This window comes from Tupaia chinensis, unplaced genomic scaffold (genome assembly GCF_000334495.1).
Source record: "Tupaia chinensis unplaced genomic scaffold, TupChi_1.0 Scaffold147417_1, whole genome shotgun sequence".
Taxonomy (NCBI): domain Eukaryota; kingdom Metazoa; phylum Chordata; class Mammalia; order Scandentia; family Tupaiidae; genus Tupaia; species Tupaia belangeri.
In genome coordinates, this window is record NW_006207268.1 from 185,407 (window position 1) to 203,595 (window position 18,189).

At 37.5% G+C, this 18,189-nt stretch overlaps 1 protein-coding gene across 3 annotated transcripts in view; it reads right to left on the minus strand.

Annotated features, from left to right (window-relative positions):
• Positions 1-4,588: 4,588 nt before the first annotated feature.
• The window catches only part of PKN2 (protein kinase N2), a 99,507-nt gene continuing 85,906 nt past the window's right edge, over positions 4,589-18,189 (minus strand). For all 3 annotated transcript variants that reach the window (XM_006169690.2, XM_006169689.2, XM_027768748.1), the window contains exons 17-22: positions 17,546-17,608; positions 16,163-16,239; positions 14,373-14,515; positions 7,600-7,707; positions 7,280-7,360; positions 4,589-7,187 (exon numbers count right to left, since the gene is read on the minus strand). In XM_006169690.2, the coding sequence (XP_006169752.1) occupies positions 6,984-7,187; positions 7,280-7,360; positions 7,600-7,707; positions 14,373-14,515; positions 16,163-16,239; positions 17,546-17,608 (676 nt within the window). In that variant the 3' untranslated portion in view covers positions 4,589-6,983. The remainder of the gene's footprint in view (positions 7,188-7,279; positions 7,361-7,599; positions 7,708-14,372; positions 14,516-16,162; positions 16,240-17,545; positions 17,609-18,189) is intronic.

Consider the following 18,189-nt stretch of genomic DNA (forward strand, 5'->3'; position numbering starts at 1 on the left):
AGAAGGATCCTGACAGGGTTAAGTCTTTAAAAAATACAGTCTGATTCAATCACATACAGGTACATGCACAGGCACCTAGCATGCACGTGGAGGCCTCTAGGTGTGAGGCTGGAACCTGCCAAGTGGGTTTAGCATCACAGAGCATCGCATTACTGCTGTATTACTATCTAGCCAAGAGCCATTAACTTGATCAGTTACTATATACTGTTCTTCGGACTACATGATTCTAAGTGTGAAATTCTTAATTTTCCTGAATTGAGTGCTAACGTAAAATCAACAACCAGAAGAAATCTGATGCCAACGTTCCCAGAAACATTTTAAGTTATTTCAATAAGGGGGGAGTTTGAATGTGATGCCAGCAGGACTGATTTGTCGAGGCTAGTGGGCTTACAACTATAGATTTTTCTCCCCAGAAGCCGTGTGGAAGGCAGGCTCAGCACATCCTGCAAGTACAGACTTTGCATGATGCTCTTGAGATAAAGTGTAATCAACACCACACCCGAGCAGGTGTGAGCAGATGGGTTTGTGTGGCCACTGTGGGTATTAAGTTTTAAAAGTGAAAAGATATTTTTCTCTCATGAAGAGTGAGCCACCTCAGTCTTTCCAGTAAGGGAAAAGGGTGTGTCCCTCCCTTTTTTCTTTCTACTAACTGGACTGAGAATGTGAGGTAAGCCTTCTTGAACTATGTAGACTAGGCACCTAGAGATAGCAGAGCAATAAACTACAAGCAATCTGGTTGCCCAAGAAATCTTATGGTTATCAAAAACAGCCACACCAATTCCTCCTTTGTTTAGGCTATCGCTCTAAGGGGTCTGTTAAACATAGAACTTGTATCATAATTCAGAGCTCATTCTGTCCATAAACTAATAAAGATATGTGAAAGGAAAGCAGTCAGGGCAGCCTGTGTAATAAAAGGTTCATTTAAACCCTAAAGACCTCAGTATACAAGCCTGAGACTTTGGTCGAACCTCACACCCATCAGAGTTATTGCACAAAAAGGTATGTTTTAATTTACAGTAAGCAAGGTGTGATGTTGAAAAAGGATTATAGGTTTTATAATTTGACTCCAATTTTGTCTTTCCAGTATTCTTGAATTTATAATGAAGATAAGGTCTAGCCAATCCATCGCATGCATTATTATAAATGAACCAGTGTAAACGCTTGAAGAACAACTTAGAAACTCTCTTCTGCCTTTTGTTACATAAACCAGCTCTCTTGGTTGCCATTTTAATGAGAAAGTCTGGGAAACTAAAATTGTGCTCATCTGGGCGATTCATCATTAACTCTGGTTCAAGTAAGTTGCATTAATTTCACTCCAGCCTTCTCTGTAGATGTACAGATATTTGAAACTACGAGATTGAGAACCAGTCTTTGGTAACTTCGTAATACGCTCATGCCCACAGTAACAAATGGCCTTATTTTCCAATGTCATTTCCAGAAAAACAACTCAAGGGAGTGTTCAGGCTACAGTAGAATTGGTGTGTGAAGGAAAGATTACCAAAAAAAGCATCAAGGGTCCCTTAAAATTAGCTTGCAATTAATTTACTTTATTCAGAAGAGCCCTGGATTTGAAGTCCATGATGGAGGATGAGAAATAAAATCATACACATTCTCTCTTACACTGTATAGATTGCTGGAAATTCCTGGCTTACAAGTAGCCTGATAGAAAAAATATTAGGATTAAATTTTCAAATAATTTCAAATTTGTGAAGGCAAGAATAGTTATACTTCTATAGAAACCCTACTCTCTTGTTAATAATCTTTACTATTTTAAAAGCTGTCTTTTTAGAATGTTATATACTCTAGTTGTAGGATGATGGTGCAGACAGCACAAGTGACTTAAAATTTTTTCTTTTTTTATGTCAGAGGTGTGTGCACACATGTGAAAGAGAGAAGGAGAGAGGAAGAGAGAGCTAGAAAGTAAGTATCCTATAATGGGGCCATCACACTCCTTCTTCCTCCAATTCTCCATGCCTTTAAGATTCTGGGCATGCATATGCACACACAAAACTGGGACCTGAGCCATGGTCATCCTTGAAGGATCCAGTTTTCTCTGCACAGCAATTTTTTTAAGAGGTTGTTTTTTTTTTTTTTTTTTTAGAGAGAGTTTTTTTCTTTGGGGCCTGGCGTGCCCCCAGAGAGAGAGAGAGACAGAAAGCAAGAAATCACCCCCCACCCCCTCCCAGGGGGGATGGCCATGCTGCAATCCCTTCTCCTCCATTCTCCCCCTGGGATCTTGGGCACACACGCACACCACAACTGGCATGCGTTTAAGCCACCGGGTCCGGGACTCAAACCGCGGTCGACTACATGGGGGTCCAGCTACATAGCCATTACGCTAACTGCTGGTCCCTGAACAGCAATTTATCACTGTGCTATGAGGCCAGCCTGCCAACAACTTTTGTGTCTTCAAGATATCATATCCAGCATCTGGGAGAAACTATGTATTGCTAGTGAATTGCAGGCTTTAGAGTTTTCTAGGTAGATAACACATCATGTCCAAATAACAACCATTTTACTTCCTCTTTTGAATCCTAAAGAGAGTAGCTAAGTATTATGTGGAAAAGTAGTAATGACAAGCAACCTAACCTCCTAGTCCTATTCTCAATTTTAAAGATAGTACTTCTAGTGTTTGTTCCTATGAGATGACACCATTGGTTTGTTTTCGTGTGTTCCAATATGATAGCATTTATCAGGTTTATTTTTATTTATCTCATTTAAAAATTATTTTATTTATTATTAAATTTGAAGAGAGAGAGAGACATAGAGAAAGAAAGAGAGGGAGTGAGAAAGCCAGTGGCCAGGTCCAGGACTCAAGCCATGGTTAGTTGGCCATGTGGGATTCCAGCATCTTAATCGCACCACCTGCTAGCCACCATTTATCAGGTTTATAATAAACTCCTTTCTGTTATTTTAAATCAGGAACAAGATTGGCTTCTTCTTAATCTATTACTTTACCTTCTTTAATCTGTTATATGGCAAATAAAAATAAAACTTTCTAATATTAAGCACCCTTGCATTCGTGAGATAAACCCTATTTGTTAATGGAAGTATCCTTTTCACACATCACTTAATCCAATTTGATAATATTTAGTATGTTTGCATCAATATGAACAAAATTTGCTAGTGAAGCACTGTTCTTGTCCATTTTATTAACTAAATTATACTGGTTTAATAAGCTGAGAGAGATGAACATTTTTCTATTACCTCAAAAACTTTTTTTTTTTTAAATATGCCAGAGGATGCATGAACTTGCTAGAAACGGAGACAGAGACGGAGAGGGAGAGGGAAAGTGAGAAAGCAAGAAAGCACCCCACATGGGGCATGCTCATGCCATAAGCCCTGTATTTTCCATTTCTCAACCAATGAATTGCAACTTGAACCATGCAGTTGGCCATGTGGGATTCAGCCACCTTAACCACCAGGCCACAGGCAGCCCACGGGCTGGCCCTATCTCAAAAACTTATTATGAGTGCGCTCATAAATTATTTTACTGTGGAGGTAATCCATGATTTATGTTCACTTAATGATGCTTTTAAAGTCTCTAGCCATATTAATGTGTAAAGACAGTATCTCAGATCTCAAAAGATGGCTAGAAGGTAAATAAGAACTTTTAATTAATTTAAGTTTTAAATTATAATCCACAGATTGGTATTTATTCTTTTGGGTTCTTCACATTCACTTCTTTAGCTGCTTTGGGAAGATTGGTAGAATCCTAAAAAAATTTTGTTAGATTTGTATCAGCTTTTACCAAAGTCAATATAAAAGCAATTTCCATCACGCCCTGAGTTTCTCTTACAGGAAAAGTATGGATCATTTTTTACTTCTAAATTATTCCATTTGTATTTAAAAAATTATGCTGAGTATAAAATGGCTAGTAACTGTTTTATTCCTTTGTCTACTTGCTGAAAACTCAAGTCCTAAATTAAAATTAATTAATCTCTAACAAAAGAAAGATAGCTATGACACTGGTGCTTGTATTTTAATAGTAATGCATGCCACTTCTCTTTCTTGAATATCTTGTGCTTTTTCCTTTTCATCTTCCTATCATCAGTATTTAGCCACAGTGGGCATTCCATAAAGACCTATTGGACATTTAAAGGCCACTGACCTTACAACAGTAGAATATAAACTTTCTCTATTATTCTCAGTGATGTAGACAATTTGCTCTGAATTTTCATCGCTGGCCTTCAGCCTTCCCAGGACAGAACACACTGGAAAGAAGGCAAAAGTTAATGTCTTTGAGAACTTGAACATATTAAAGCTAAAGCGTATTTTAGTCAATAGGAAAAGTTCTTCTTTATTTTTTCTTGGAGAGGTTTTTGCTATAGGGCATGTGCACTCACCAGAAAGACAGAGAGAGACAGAGACAGAAAGTGAGAAATCAAACCCCTGGGGGAATGGCCACACCACAATCCCTTCTCCTCTCAGGATCTTGGGCACGCATGCACATGTGCCCGGCGTGAGCTTAAGCCATCAGGTCCAGGACTCAAACCACAGTATGGTAGTCTGGCGACGTAGTCATTACGTCAAGTGCTGGTCCCATCAACAGGAAATTTCTAAATGCAAATAATACTTAAAACCAAAGTTACAAATTTCAATCTATTTAATTTGTGCATTTGTGGTAATTTATGACTGCAAAACACTTTTTTCTTAGAATGACATAAAGGCACATTTCATTTGAATGCATAGTGTACCATTCTCAAATACCCTAATTTCTTTACAAAGTGCTCGAGCAGTCACATACACATACAGTAATAGCAAAATATATTTACACTCTATAGAGCTTAAAATTTTAAATCTAAAATATATATATATATATTTCAAACTACAGAAAAATTAGTGCTTTCTTCAGCTTAATTGTGTGAATATACCCTGCCCTCTAATTTTTTTTAGTGATTGACTTTAATTAAAAAGTTCTGTACACTGTGTAGTTACAAAATGCTATGTCAGTTTTTAATGCTAAAAGCCTATTGCAGACATTGCTTTCTTTGCATATTTGAGAACCAGAAAAGGAGAGCAGACTGTACCTCAAAAGTACTTAGTGTTTTATTTTAATGTGGTATTAACACTGTTTGAATCAAAGTCAGGCAATCAAGCTAAGTTCCTCTACTGTCCTTTGTCAAAGATGTTAACTAGCTTTTAAAAATAACTTTAAATAACATATTGCTCCCTCTTTCTACAAGATTTTCTCCCAAAAGATCTTGGGTAATAATCAATTTGGAAGGTAGTATGATTTATCTCTGGACAATTTTAATTGTTCTCAGAGGATAATGAAATACGCCAACATATCCTAGCAAGGCTGAAACCTACATAAATGTTTTTAAGCTCAATTCTCCATAAATCATTGTGCTTTTTCGTGTTTCTCATAAAATTTAAACTTGGTGTCATCTTTCAGAGATGAGCTCACTATGATTAAATGGTTAAATCACTATGGTTAGTTAACAGCTTGCTATTCCTGAGGTATAATGACCCTAACATGCTAAGCACAGGATCAAAGATGCTTATTATTGAACTAAGAAAAAACAATGAAGTCATTGACTAGGAGAGAAAAAAATAAACACAAGGTAAAACAAATCAAGGAACTCCAGGCAATTGAAAAAGTCGTGATTTGTAAAAAGACATCTCTATAAGAGTATAAAATGCCACAGACGGATCCTCTGAAGAGTTGTAAAAAGTATTCAATCAAATTATTTTTGAGACTTTTGAGGTACAGCTTTAGTGTTATAATAATTCTTTATAAAATATAGACTGTTTTATCAAAAATATTTATACATTCTGTTACAATATATTGCTTTTGCCCTCAGTAACTGCCAATATAAAATCTGGATCCAGTGGCCTAAAATGTACAAATGCACTTAATGTAAATGCTGGAGTTTGAGGTGTCTGCTTGGCCACTGTACAAAAGTGATGAAGTGGTGAAATTAAATAATAAGCCTACGGCATAGAATACATTACAACTTGCACATATACATGTTCACAGCATGTATACAATGATAATCGCTATGGTTTAACAAAGATTAGTTCCCTTCTACAGCAGACACAAGAACAAGATGAACTAAGTTGACAATATAGAATGTCTATCCAAACAGGGGTAATCAGTTCATTGATTTTGGAAGATATGACTGAACATACTGAGCGTCTAGACTTTGGGAATGCATACAGGTAACACAGTATCTTGGTTCAGGCTGATTAGAAGTCCTCATTCTGAACATTTTAAGTAACTGCTGATGTTCCTGTTTGTTTCAGTATTACTTAATAAACAAAAAAATTGTTTGGCAAGTAGCTCTGTTGGAAAGCTATGAGGCTATTACATGGTTGGTAAATGTAGGCAATAAAAATATTCTCCTAATAAATATAGAAAGTTTATAAAACAAGACATCAATTCATTCTGTTTTTTTTTTTTAAATCAGGCCCAAAAATGTGCATAAATTGTTGCTACATTTTTGATATTACAGTAATTTCTTTAAAAAAAAATAAGAGCATTTGCCTTATTCAAATAGAATCATACTTTGAACAGTAATAGCATTTCAAGCTCTCTTTCTTTCTTTTTGTAAGAGTTAAGTGATTAATGTTCCTTCCACTTAAGGCAGGCATATGGCAAGCCTAGGGACTATAAAAGAGTGGTTTTTCTTTTCCTTTAAAAAAAAAAAAAAAAAAAAAAAAAAAACAGACTATTGATCCAAAAAATATTCATTTGTGATAGATTTTCATGGCCAAGGTTCATTCAGCTAACTCCATGGAACTGTTTCCAGTGTTCAGATTTATCTTGAAAACAGACTGAGAAGCCACTTTTCAGAAGGTATTAGAATAGTACATTTGAACAAATCTTCACGTATGTTTTTTTTTTTTGAAAAAAGAAAACAAACAAACAAAAAAAACAACTCAGAAGCTACTGGTGGCACAGAGAGCAAATGAAAGGTTGCTGTTTTTAAGAGGTCTTCTCGTCGGTCAGTCTGCTTGGTTTCACAGTGTCTGGTAACTTAACACCAATCAGCAATGTAGTCAAAATCTCTGAACATTTCTTGCTCCTCTTCTGAAAGTATCCTTGGTTCCCGAGGTGGAGTCAGAATAGGTGCTTCTGAGGTAAATTCATCGTCAAAATTACTAACATCTTCCCGTCCTCTGATGGTAGGTACAAATGGTGGCTTTACTTTTTTGTCCATCAGAGCACCCCAATCAATTAGCTGGATCAAAAAATTTAAAAAAAAATGATCAATTTAGTCCTTTACTCCAAAGTGCTTTCATTTAATACAACATTCGAAACTTTCATACTTACTCGGAAAAATGGGTGCTTTTTTACATCCTCTGCATCTTTCTCGCCAGCTCCAAGGCGTCGCTCAGGATTTCTTCTTAACAGCTAATGCAATATAAAGTAATGAAGTTAAAATAAAACCAATTAAATAAACTTCACTGACAAAGATTTTCATAACTTTCCAAGACTTAGATATTTTTTGCTTATGGTTATCTAAATGGGCAATACTTATAAACTGAAAAAACCTCTAAGGTTCTATTGGGAAATTTCCTTCCTTCAATGTAAAAAAAAAAACAAAAACAAAAAAATTTTAAAAACAATGTTTCCCTCAATTTTATTCTTACCCTTCTCATTATGGAAATGGCTTCTGTAGATAAGAATCTTGGATACCTGACTTCATCATTTACAATACTGTCAAAAACCTCCTCTTCATCATCGCCAGGAAAGGGAGACTACAAAAAATTATCTTTAAGTTAAAAGGAGTTTCAAGCAGTAAAATCTTATCACCTATTCAAAGTACAACTAATATCCAGGCAGTAGAAAAGAAAAAACAAAGCCAAAATGCCAACCAACCAAAATAATAAACAAATACAAAGACTATGAGAAGTCATAATGAATATTCATCTATCACCTACAGGATACACTACATGCTCTTACCATATATATGCTCTTATCTTTTTAGAATTTTATAGAATTCTGTAAAAACCTTCTTCATATCATTTATTTTTATTCCATGCTATTGAATTCCACTCTTTTCCATTTTATTTCATTCACTTATTCACTGTATTCATGTATTAAGTTGTTGGGAAAGTCATGACGTATTTAAAATACATATTTAAAATACGAAATGACTTTCCCAACAACCCAATATGTGCCCAGCCAATATTTATAAAGTGGAGGAATATCTAGACAATACAGACAGAATCCTCAGGAAGCTCAATCTTGTGGAAAGATGGAAGAAAATAGGTAACATAAATATGGTAAGTGCTACAATAGAGGGAAGAAGCACAGTCTGGGGAAATATTAGAAGGTATAATGCCTACACTAACAAAAAGCTGCCAATAGAATTAGACTGAAAGAATCTCAAGAGCACACATTGTGAGGCATATATATATATATTTTTTCTTTTTAATTTGCCAGAGGGCATGAACACTTGCCAGTAAGAGAGAGAGAGAGAGAGAGAGAGAGAGAAACGGAGAGATGGAGAGAGATGGAAAGCAAGAAAGTACATCCCATGTGAATGGTCACAGCACAATCCCTTCTCCATCTCTTCCTCCTTCCGGGATACAAGTGGCCAGAATGATCTTCCAAGCTGTCGGGTCTTGGACTCAAATTATATAGTTAGCCATGTGGGATCCAGTTGCTTTAACTGATAAGCTTTGGGTTGGCCAACGAGGCATATTTAATGCTATAAACACAGTAGGTCTAAGGGCATGTCACTAAGCACAGTATTAGTAATTTCCCATAATGGCCCTGAGTCTTAAAAAAAAAAAAGTGGATACATTAGATTCAGTATGACAGTTTAATGTACAAGGACATAGACTCTCAACTATGATGAAAATGTGGCTATCAAATAGGTCTTATTGCCTCAGGATTTCAGAAGGCTTAGACTTCACTTTTTGTTTGTGAAGAGATTTTTGCTATAGGGCATGTGTACTCACTGGAGAAACAGAGAGGCAGAGAGACAGAAAGCAAGAAATCACCCCCTGGGGGATGACCATGAAGCAATCCCATCTTCTCCATTCTCCTCTTGTGATCTTGGGCATATATGCACATATGCCCAGTGTGAATTTTAAACAACCGGGTCCAGGACTTGAACTGCAGTTGACTACATGGGAGTCCAGTGACGTAAACATTATGCCATCTGCTGGTCCTGAGTTCATTTAGTTTTTTTAAAAAATGATCTATTTAATTTTATTGATCATCATCATTATTATTTAAATTTGCTACAGGGCACATGTGCTCACCAGATAAAGAAAGAGACAGAACGTGAGAAAGCACGCTATCAGATGTGGGACTTGAACCACGGTCAGCCATGTGGGTGATACCACCCCATCTCAGTTACTTTTAAAATCAGGAAACAAGGGAACCAGCAGTTAGCATAATGGCTATGTTGCTGGATTCCCACGTAGTCGACCGCGGTTCGCGTCCCGGACCCGGTTGCTTAAAACTTACGCTGGACACGTGTGCGTGCGTGCCCAAGATCCCGAGACTAGAATGGAGGAGAAGGGATTGCGGCGTGACCATCCCCCCTGGGGGGTGATTTCTCACTTTCTGTCTCTATGTCTCTCTCTGTCTATCTGGTGAGCGCATGCGCCCTATAGCAAAAACCTCTCCAAAAAAAAAAAAAAAATCAGGAAACAAATGTCTAAGTATCATATAGTACCTTTAAAAAAATTACTGGGGACCAGCAGTTAGCGTAATGGCTATGTTGCTGGATTCCCACGTAGTCGACCGCGGTTCGCGTCCCGGACCCGGTGGCTTAAACTCACGCCAGGCACAAGTGTGTGTGTGCCCAAGATCCCAAGAGGAGAATGGAGGAGAAGGGTTGCAGTGTGGCCATGTCCCCCCCCAGGGGGTGGGGATTTCTCACTTTCTGTCTGTCTCTCTCTTTCTGGCGCGTGCACACGCCCTATAGGAAAAAACTCTCAAAAAAAAAAAAGAGAAAAAATTGAAAACAGGCATTCAAACAGAAACAAGCACACGAATGTTCACAGCAGTACTATTCACAATAGTCAAAACACAGAAAGAATCCAAATTATCATGAAGAATGGGTAAACAAAATGTGGTAGATGTCCACACAATGGAATATTATTCAGCCATAAAAAGGAATAAAGTACTTACACATACTATAACATAACTGAACCTTAAAAAGTGTATGCTGGGGGACCAGCAGTTGGCGTAATGGCTATGTTGCCGGACTCCCATGTAGTTGACCACGGTTCGAATCTCGGACCTAGTGGCTTGAACTCATTCCGGGCATGCGTGCCCAAGATCCTGAGAGGAGCATGGAGGAGAAGGGATTGCGGCGTGGCTATCCCCCTAGGGGGTGATTTCTTGCTTTCTGTCTGTCTCTCTCTGTCTTTCTGGTGAGCGCCACGTGCATTATAGCAAAAAACCTCTCAAAAAAAAAAAAAAATTACTGATGGGGCTGGCAGGTGGTGTGGTGGTTAAGCATGCTGGACTCCCACATGGTTGACCATAATTTGAGTCCCCGACCTGGCAACCTGCTTTCTCACTTTTGCTCTCTCTCTCTGTGTCCCTCCCTGGTCAAATTAAAAAATAAAGTTAAATTAAGAGTCAAGCAGAAAAGTAGTAGCAATAGAAAGGGTGGAATTATTTTTTATCCTTTTTTTTTAAAACAAAAAGAATTATTTATTTATTTATTTTAATTCTGACCAGAGAGGGACACAGAGAGAAGAGAGAAAGAGAGAGAAAGAAGAAGAAAGAGGGAAAGCGAGAAAGCAAGACACCAGGTCCGTGACTTGAACTGAGGTCAGCCATATGGGAGTGCCCTGCGCCTGAACCACCATGCTAATTGCTGGACCCCAAAAATGCCTTTGAAAAATTATTTAATTAATTAAAAAAATAATTTATTTTACTTTATTTATTAATTTACTTACTTATTTTGATTTGACCAGAGAGGGACAGAGAGAGAGAGGATGAAAGTGAGAAAGCAAGCAGCCAGGTCCGGGACTCGAACCATGGTTCGCCATGTGGGAGTCCAGCGCCCTTAACCACCATGCCACCTGCTGGCCTCTAATTTGTTATTACTATTTTAATTTACCAGAGAGAGAGAGGGAGAGAGAGAGTGCAAGCACAAGAGCAAGAAAGCAAGTCACAAGGTCTGGGACTTGAGCTGCAGTCCACTATGTGGGAGTCTAGTGTGCTTTAACCACCACGCCACTTACTGGCCCCTCTTAATCAAAACTGTAAGTGGTAATACAGTGTTTTTGTCTTCTGCTTGAGCAACTTGAATTGTCACTCTATAAGTATCTTATTAGCAAAAAATAGCATTTTTTGTTAAAATGCTAAAAGTACTTTGTTTCTGCAATCAGATTATAACCTAATGGGGCTAACAAATGTGTTTTAAGCACATATAAAAAGAATCATAGTCTGTTCAGATGTCAGCACTCACAGTATCTAACTGAAGTGTCCAATGCTACTTTAAACCTCTCTGGCACCTTTACACCTTGGTTCAGGAAAAAGGGGACCTGATATGATAATTTACTCCTGGAGTATTTCTAGTTCTCAAAATGAGTATACAAACACAAATATGAAAATGCATGATATATCTAGCGAATTCTTTTTAAAAACTTACTTAATTTTATTTATTCTCTTTCATTCTGACCAGAGAAAGACACACACACACACACACACACACACAGAGATAGAGAGAGAGAGAAAGAGAGAGGGAAAGTGAGAAAGCAAACTGTCAGGTCCAGGACTTGAACCAGTCAGCCATGAGGGAGTCCAGTGCCTTAACCATGATGCCACCTGCTGGCCCCTCTAGTGAGTTTTGAATTATTTATAGCAATAGGGAAAACAGACATAAGCTTAAGCCAAAGCTCAATTTCATCACAGTTTAGGTAATCACGAAAATTTCTCTAATCCTACAAAATTATAAAGTAGATCTATGAATATTAACTATAGTTCTTTCCTCAACTACCCTTTTATGGAAGTACTAACACAGAGAATAAATTTTAGGCAAGCGTAATTTTCGATAACAAATCTCATACTTACTTGACTACTAAATTTAAAAATAAAGCAACAAAAACATTAACTATAAAAATGGAAAGGAGAAAGGAATTCAGATATAATAAGCTTATAGAAACAACTGTTCTGAACATCTCTATTACTCTCAGAAAGTAAAGCCCACTGTGGATTATAGTTAAAATTAACCTTTCCATCCAAACACCATAAAGCAGCTTTCTTAAACAGAGGTGAAAATTTCAATTGGTTTTACAAACAGAAATAAGGGGTATGCCAGTCAGTGGCATGGTGGTAGAGGCAGCTGGATCCCACATGGCTCACTGCAAGGTCTGAGTCATGGACCTAGTGACTTGAAAAACATGACGGGCATGTGTGCATACATGCCCAAAATCCCGAGAAAAGAAGGGATTGTGGTGTGGTCACCCACCTTGGTGGGTGCTTTCTCACTTTCCTGCTCTGTCTCCCTCTCACTCTCTCTCTCCCTTCTTCCCTCCCTCCCTTTGGTAAGCATATACACCCTAAAGGAAAAAAAAAAAAAAAAAGAACCCTACATGAATTAAATAACTTATACTGGAACTGCAAAGCATAATAGTTTAAATAGGGTTAAAATTTCAGCTCTATCACATAAGACCTGGGTTAACATAATCTCTTAGGTTCCTATATTTACGCATGCAACATGGACATAAAAGCAGAATTTAGCTTATTAAAAGTTGCTACAAAATGGAGCCAGCAGGTGGTATAGTGGGTAAGGCTCTGGACTCTCACATGCTCATTGTGATTTGAATCCTAAAACTGGGGGCTTGAAAAAATCATGCCAGGTGCATTTGTGTGTGTGCCCAAAATCCCAGGAGGAGAGACTGTAGCATGGCCATTCTTCTTGGGGGCTGATTTCTCACTTTCCCTCTCACTGTCTCTCTCCAAAAAGAGTGAAAATCTAAGGGAAAAAAGTTGCTCCAAATTTTTTTTTTTTTTTTTTTGCCAGAGCGCACATGCATTCTGGAAAAAGAGATAGCGAAAGAGAGAGGGAGAAAGTGAGGATATCCCCCCGCCCCCCCAAGAAAATGGTCACGCTGTAATCCTTTATCTTCCATTGCTCCCTGCTTTGGGGATTTTAGACACAGTATGCACATGCAGCTGACATAATTCTCAAACTTCCAGGTTTGTGACTCAAACCATGAGGTTGGCTATGTGGGATCCATCTACGTTACCTACCATCATGTGGGGCTGGCCTAAGCTAGTATTTATAATTATAGCCATTCAACACTGCCTAGCACATGGCAAACATTATTTTAATTAGTCACTTCTTTCTTCCCAGAGAATCCACTACAATCTGACTTATTAAAAGGCACTGTCCATTGGAGAAACTAAGATTACTTATTTGTGTTTGTAGTAAATGCCAGTAACTGAGACAAGTACAGAGCAAAACTAGAAATTTCTGACATTCAATAATTTCATTATTCTTCATTTAGCTGCTAACTTATTCCTGCCTTATATGAATAGAGTCAGAAAGTGAGAAATCACCCTCCAGGAACTGCCCATGCCTCAATCCTTTCTTCTCCATTCTTGTCTTGGGATTTTGGGCATGCATGCATATGAGCCTGGCATGATTTTAAGTTGCTGGGTCCGGGACTTGAACCACAGTTGACCATCTGGGAGTCCAGCACCTTAACCACCACACTATCTGCTGTCCCCTTAACCACCCCCCTATCTGCTTTCCCTTGCCTTGTTTTTTTTTTTTTTTTTTTAATTATTTATTTCATTTTATTTATTCATTCATTTTAATTTCACCAGACACACATACACACACAGGGAAAGTGAGAAAGTAAGCCACCAGGTCAGGGACTCAAACCATGGTTGGCCATGTGGGAGTTGTCCAGCACCTTTGCCACCACACCACCTGCTGGTCCCCGCTGCTCTACTGTTTTTAAAGGTAACATTTATTTTTGAACCATGTATAGCTGATTTTTCTTTATAGGTACAAATTACTGGGTCATTGGGAAAGTGGTGACATGTTTTTCTCTATGCTAAAACGGCTCATGACTTTCCCGATGACCTAATACATTCTCTTCCTTAGTCTTCCTGCTAATCTATTTCCTATGAGATGATCCGATTTATATATTTATATATGTATTGTCATAAAATCATAAAACGCAACTGCAGAATGCAGCTGAAATGTAAGGAACTATTTTCAAAGTATTAAAGATCACATAAAAACCTAAAACCCAACCAAAACAAACCACTGGAAGTATTATAGAAACAGCTAACTATTATTAGGTACATTACAAATTATTTCTAACTCAAATTCCACTATGAAAGATACATATTCAGTGGTTTTATAAATGACCTTCTTTGTTGTTTTAATCATCTCTCTTCTGCTGTCTCTCAAGTATTTCATAGTGCTTACCTCTCCAACAAGCATTTCATATATAAGTACACCAAGGCCCCACCAATCTACAGCCCTGGTATAGGATGTTTCTGTCAATACTTCTGGGGCAAGAAATTCAGGAGTGCCACAAAATGTGCTTGTTCTATCTCCATATCCCATTCCTGAAAAAGATAAAATTTCAACATTTGTTAGCAAAGAAAAAAAGCCAGTATAAAATTTAGGAAATAGCCTTAGGAAACAAAATAAAAACTGTACATTTGTGCATGGTGACCAAACTCAGACACACCAAAAGTATTTGGTGAAGTGCTTGACACACAGTTAAGTTCTCAAAGACTGTTAGCTATTATACTTACTTTTTAAAAAATTATTTAATTTTCATGTTTTTATTTTTTTTAATTTGACCACAGAGAGAGAGGGAAAGTGAGAGCAAGCTACCAGGTCCAGGACTCAAACTGCAATTAGTCATGTAGAATGTCCAGTGCTCCAACCACCATGCTACCTGCTGGCCCTAATTGTTAGCTATTATTATAATTTACGGAGTCTATTTTTTGGATAACAAAGGGAAACACATTTTAAAAGTCCAGTTATTTAATACATATTTTCTTTTTTTAAAATTTTATTTTATTTATTATAGAGCACATCTGAGCATACATGAGAATGAGTAAGAACCTTTAACAGAGTCATCTCACGGTCTCAATCCCATTTTGCTCTCTAGCTTGTTAGGATCTTGGGCATCCTGTGATTTCAAGCTGACCAGGGTATCTGAACCCATGATTGGCTATTTGACTTCCACCACTGGAGTTCAATTTGTGCTGACTATGTCACCAGGTTGAGTCCAAAACATATTTTCTCATTGCCCATTATATTCTAGGAACCTCTGCCAAATGGTGGGAACAAAATATCAAAATAAAAGGTAAGACACAGTATTTTTTTTTTTTTGGAGAGGTTTATGCTATAGGGCACGTGCGCTCGCCAGACAGACAGAGACAGACAGAGAAACAGAAAGCAAGAAATCACCCCCCAGGGGGGATGGCCATGCTGCAATCCCTTCTCCTCCATTCTCCTCTCGGGATCTTTGGCACGCACGCACACGCGCCTGGCGTGAATTTAAGCCACCGGGTCCAGGGCACAAACTGCAGTTGACTACGTGGGAGTCCAGCGACATAGCCATTACGCTAACTGCTTGTTCCCCAAGACATAGTTTTTTAAGAAGCTTATAGGAAACTGGAGGAACACACACACACACACACACACACACACAATATTCTAGAATGCTATGGTAAGAGCAAGATAATGTGGAAACACCAGAAGGGTTCCTAAAACATACTGGGAGGGGCAATAGGTGGTGTAGTGGTTAAGGCACTCCCACATGGGTGACTGTGGTTTGAGTCCTGGACCTGATGGCTTGGAACTCATGCCAGGTGCATGTACATCCATGCACAAAATTCAGAGATGAGAACGGAGAAGCAGATACTGCAGTGTGATCATCCCCCTAAGGGGTGATTTTTCACTTTCTATCTTTCTGACTCTTCGGCAGGCACATACACTCTACAGAAAAATAAATCTCTGAAAACAAATACACATTTGGAACTCACAGGAAAGGAAACACATTTGGGAGTCATCAGCATATTGCTGCTAGTCAAAAACTAGCAGTGAAAAGCAGACTCTCACAAGCAAAGGCATTTAAATCAATAGTATCTGATACAAATAATCTCAATTACATGTTGTTTTCCACATACAAACTTGAATACTACAAGTACCAAGGAATGGTAATCTGTTAGAAAAGAAACTTTCAATCACTCAGTTACCTTCTTTGCAAAGACCAAAATCAGCAATTTTAACAAAGCCCTCTGTATCTAGCAGTAAGTTATCCAATTTCAAATCTCTGTTCAGGAAGAAGAAATACAAAATTAAACAAAATCATTAGATAGCACAGTAAAAAAATCATTTCAACAGAAGTCCCTTCTCTTCATTAACAATTAGTTTTCCAGGGCCAGCAGGTGGTGTGCTGTTTAAGGTGCTAGACTCCCACATGGCTGTGAGTCCTGGAACTGGTTGGTGACTTTCTTTTCACTTTGTCTGTCTGTCTATCTCTTTCTGGTGAGCACATATGCCCTATAGCAAATTTTAAAATAATAATACTAAATAAAAGTAAATAAATAATCATTTTAAGAATTAGTTTTCCAAGTTAATGAGTTGAGACTTAAATACTATATCACAAGCATCCCTTTTTCTTTCTTTTCTAAGTTTATTGCTCTATCTAATACGGTTTTTAAGAATAACTCAAAATAAAGAGAAAACTATCCATCCATACTAACAAATAATTACATATTAGGGTAGAAAAAAGTACTTTACTTTCTAAGTAAAACACGGCCAAGTCAGCAGGTGGCACGGTATTATTTCCCACATGGCCAATCATGGTTTGAGACCCAGACCTGGTGGCTTGAAAATCACAATAATAAGCAAATATATATATTTAAAAAACAAAAAAAGTAAAATAGGACCATAAAGAAATCTAAGTCTTTACCTTGAAAACACTGATAGAAGCTTGAGTAAACCAGTATTTATAGGCTAATTCTGATTGGCCTTCCCATAAATTGCTTGATCTTGAGCAGTGTTAATTACTCCAATGAACTTTTCTAGTCTAGAGCAGTGCTATTTAAAGTATGGTCCACAGACGAGGGCTGGCCATGAGCTTTTCATTACTGATCTGCAATTTGATAAGCAGCTTGTGGCAATATATATATCAATCAGCTATGTCCCCAGTTTAACTTAGCTGACAACAAGACTACTTAATGAGGGAAGCCAGTGTGATGTTTTACTCTGGCATGAACTACTTGGATCACCATGGACACATTCTGAGTAGCACGGGTCTGTAACAGATTTCTGCAGTGAACTGGTTGAATACAAAATATTCACTAGGATGAATGACTGGTGAACTATGTCTTCACAGGTCAATTCATAATTTCATTATTTAATTAGGAAATGAGAAGAGGATTAGTTACCAAGAAGTTCATTATATAATCATTGTGTTGATCACATGTCTTTAAAACTGATGTCTGATTTTTTTAAAGGTCACTTACTATACAAAGGAGAAAATTAAGAAGCTGATAATACACAAAAAATCTTAATTATCTTTAATCCTAATTCACACCAAAGCAAGCCATTAGAAAGTATGGAAAATTACTTACCTATAAACAATTTTGTGTTCATGTAAATATTGCAACCCAAGAACTACACAAGCAGCATAAAATCTGTTTGAAGAATTAAATCAAAAGAAGTTTTATAAATTTTGTTGTTCTTAAATTTCAGTTTATATTTTAATGCTTCAAAGCAGAATTCTGTAATTAATTAGTTTCACAAATATTAAGTCCTTACTGTGTACCACACACTGTGCTAGAATATTAGGGGTGAAATTAAAAATGAGAAAAGTACACTCTTGAGAATGGAAGCCATTACCTCTGCTTGGTAGAGTTACTGAGGACCTGAGGGGATATTTGATCTGGTTTTGTAGGAAAAATTACAACATGCCACAAGGACAAAAGGATACTATAATAGGTACCAAATTTGTGTGTGTGTCTGTGTGTGTGTGTGTATGTGTAATAGGGCATTCCTTTAAGAGGGAAAAGAAACAGAACATAAAAGGTATAACATCTGGGCCGGCAGGTGGCATGGTGGCTAAGGGCGCTAAATTCCCACATGGCCAACTGTGGGTCAAGTCCTGCATCTGGTAGCCTGCTTTCTCACTTTTTCTCTCTCTCTGTCCCAAATAAATAAATAATTCATTTTTTTTAAGGGCGTAACATATTTGACAACTAATATATTTAAGAAGTCT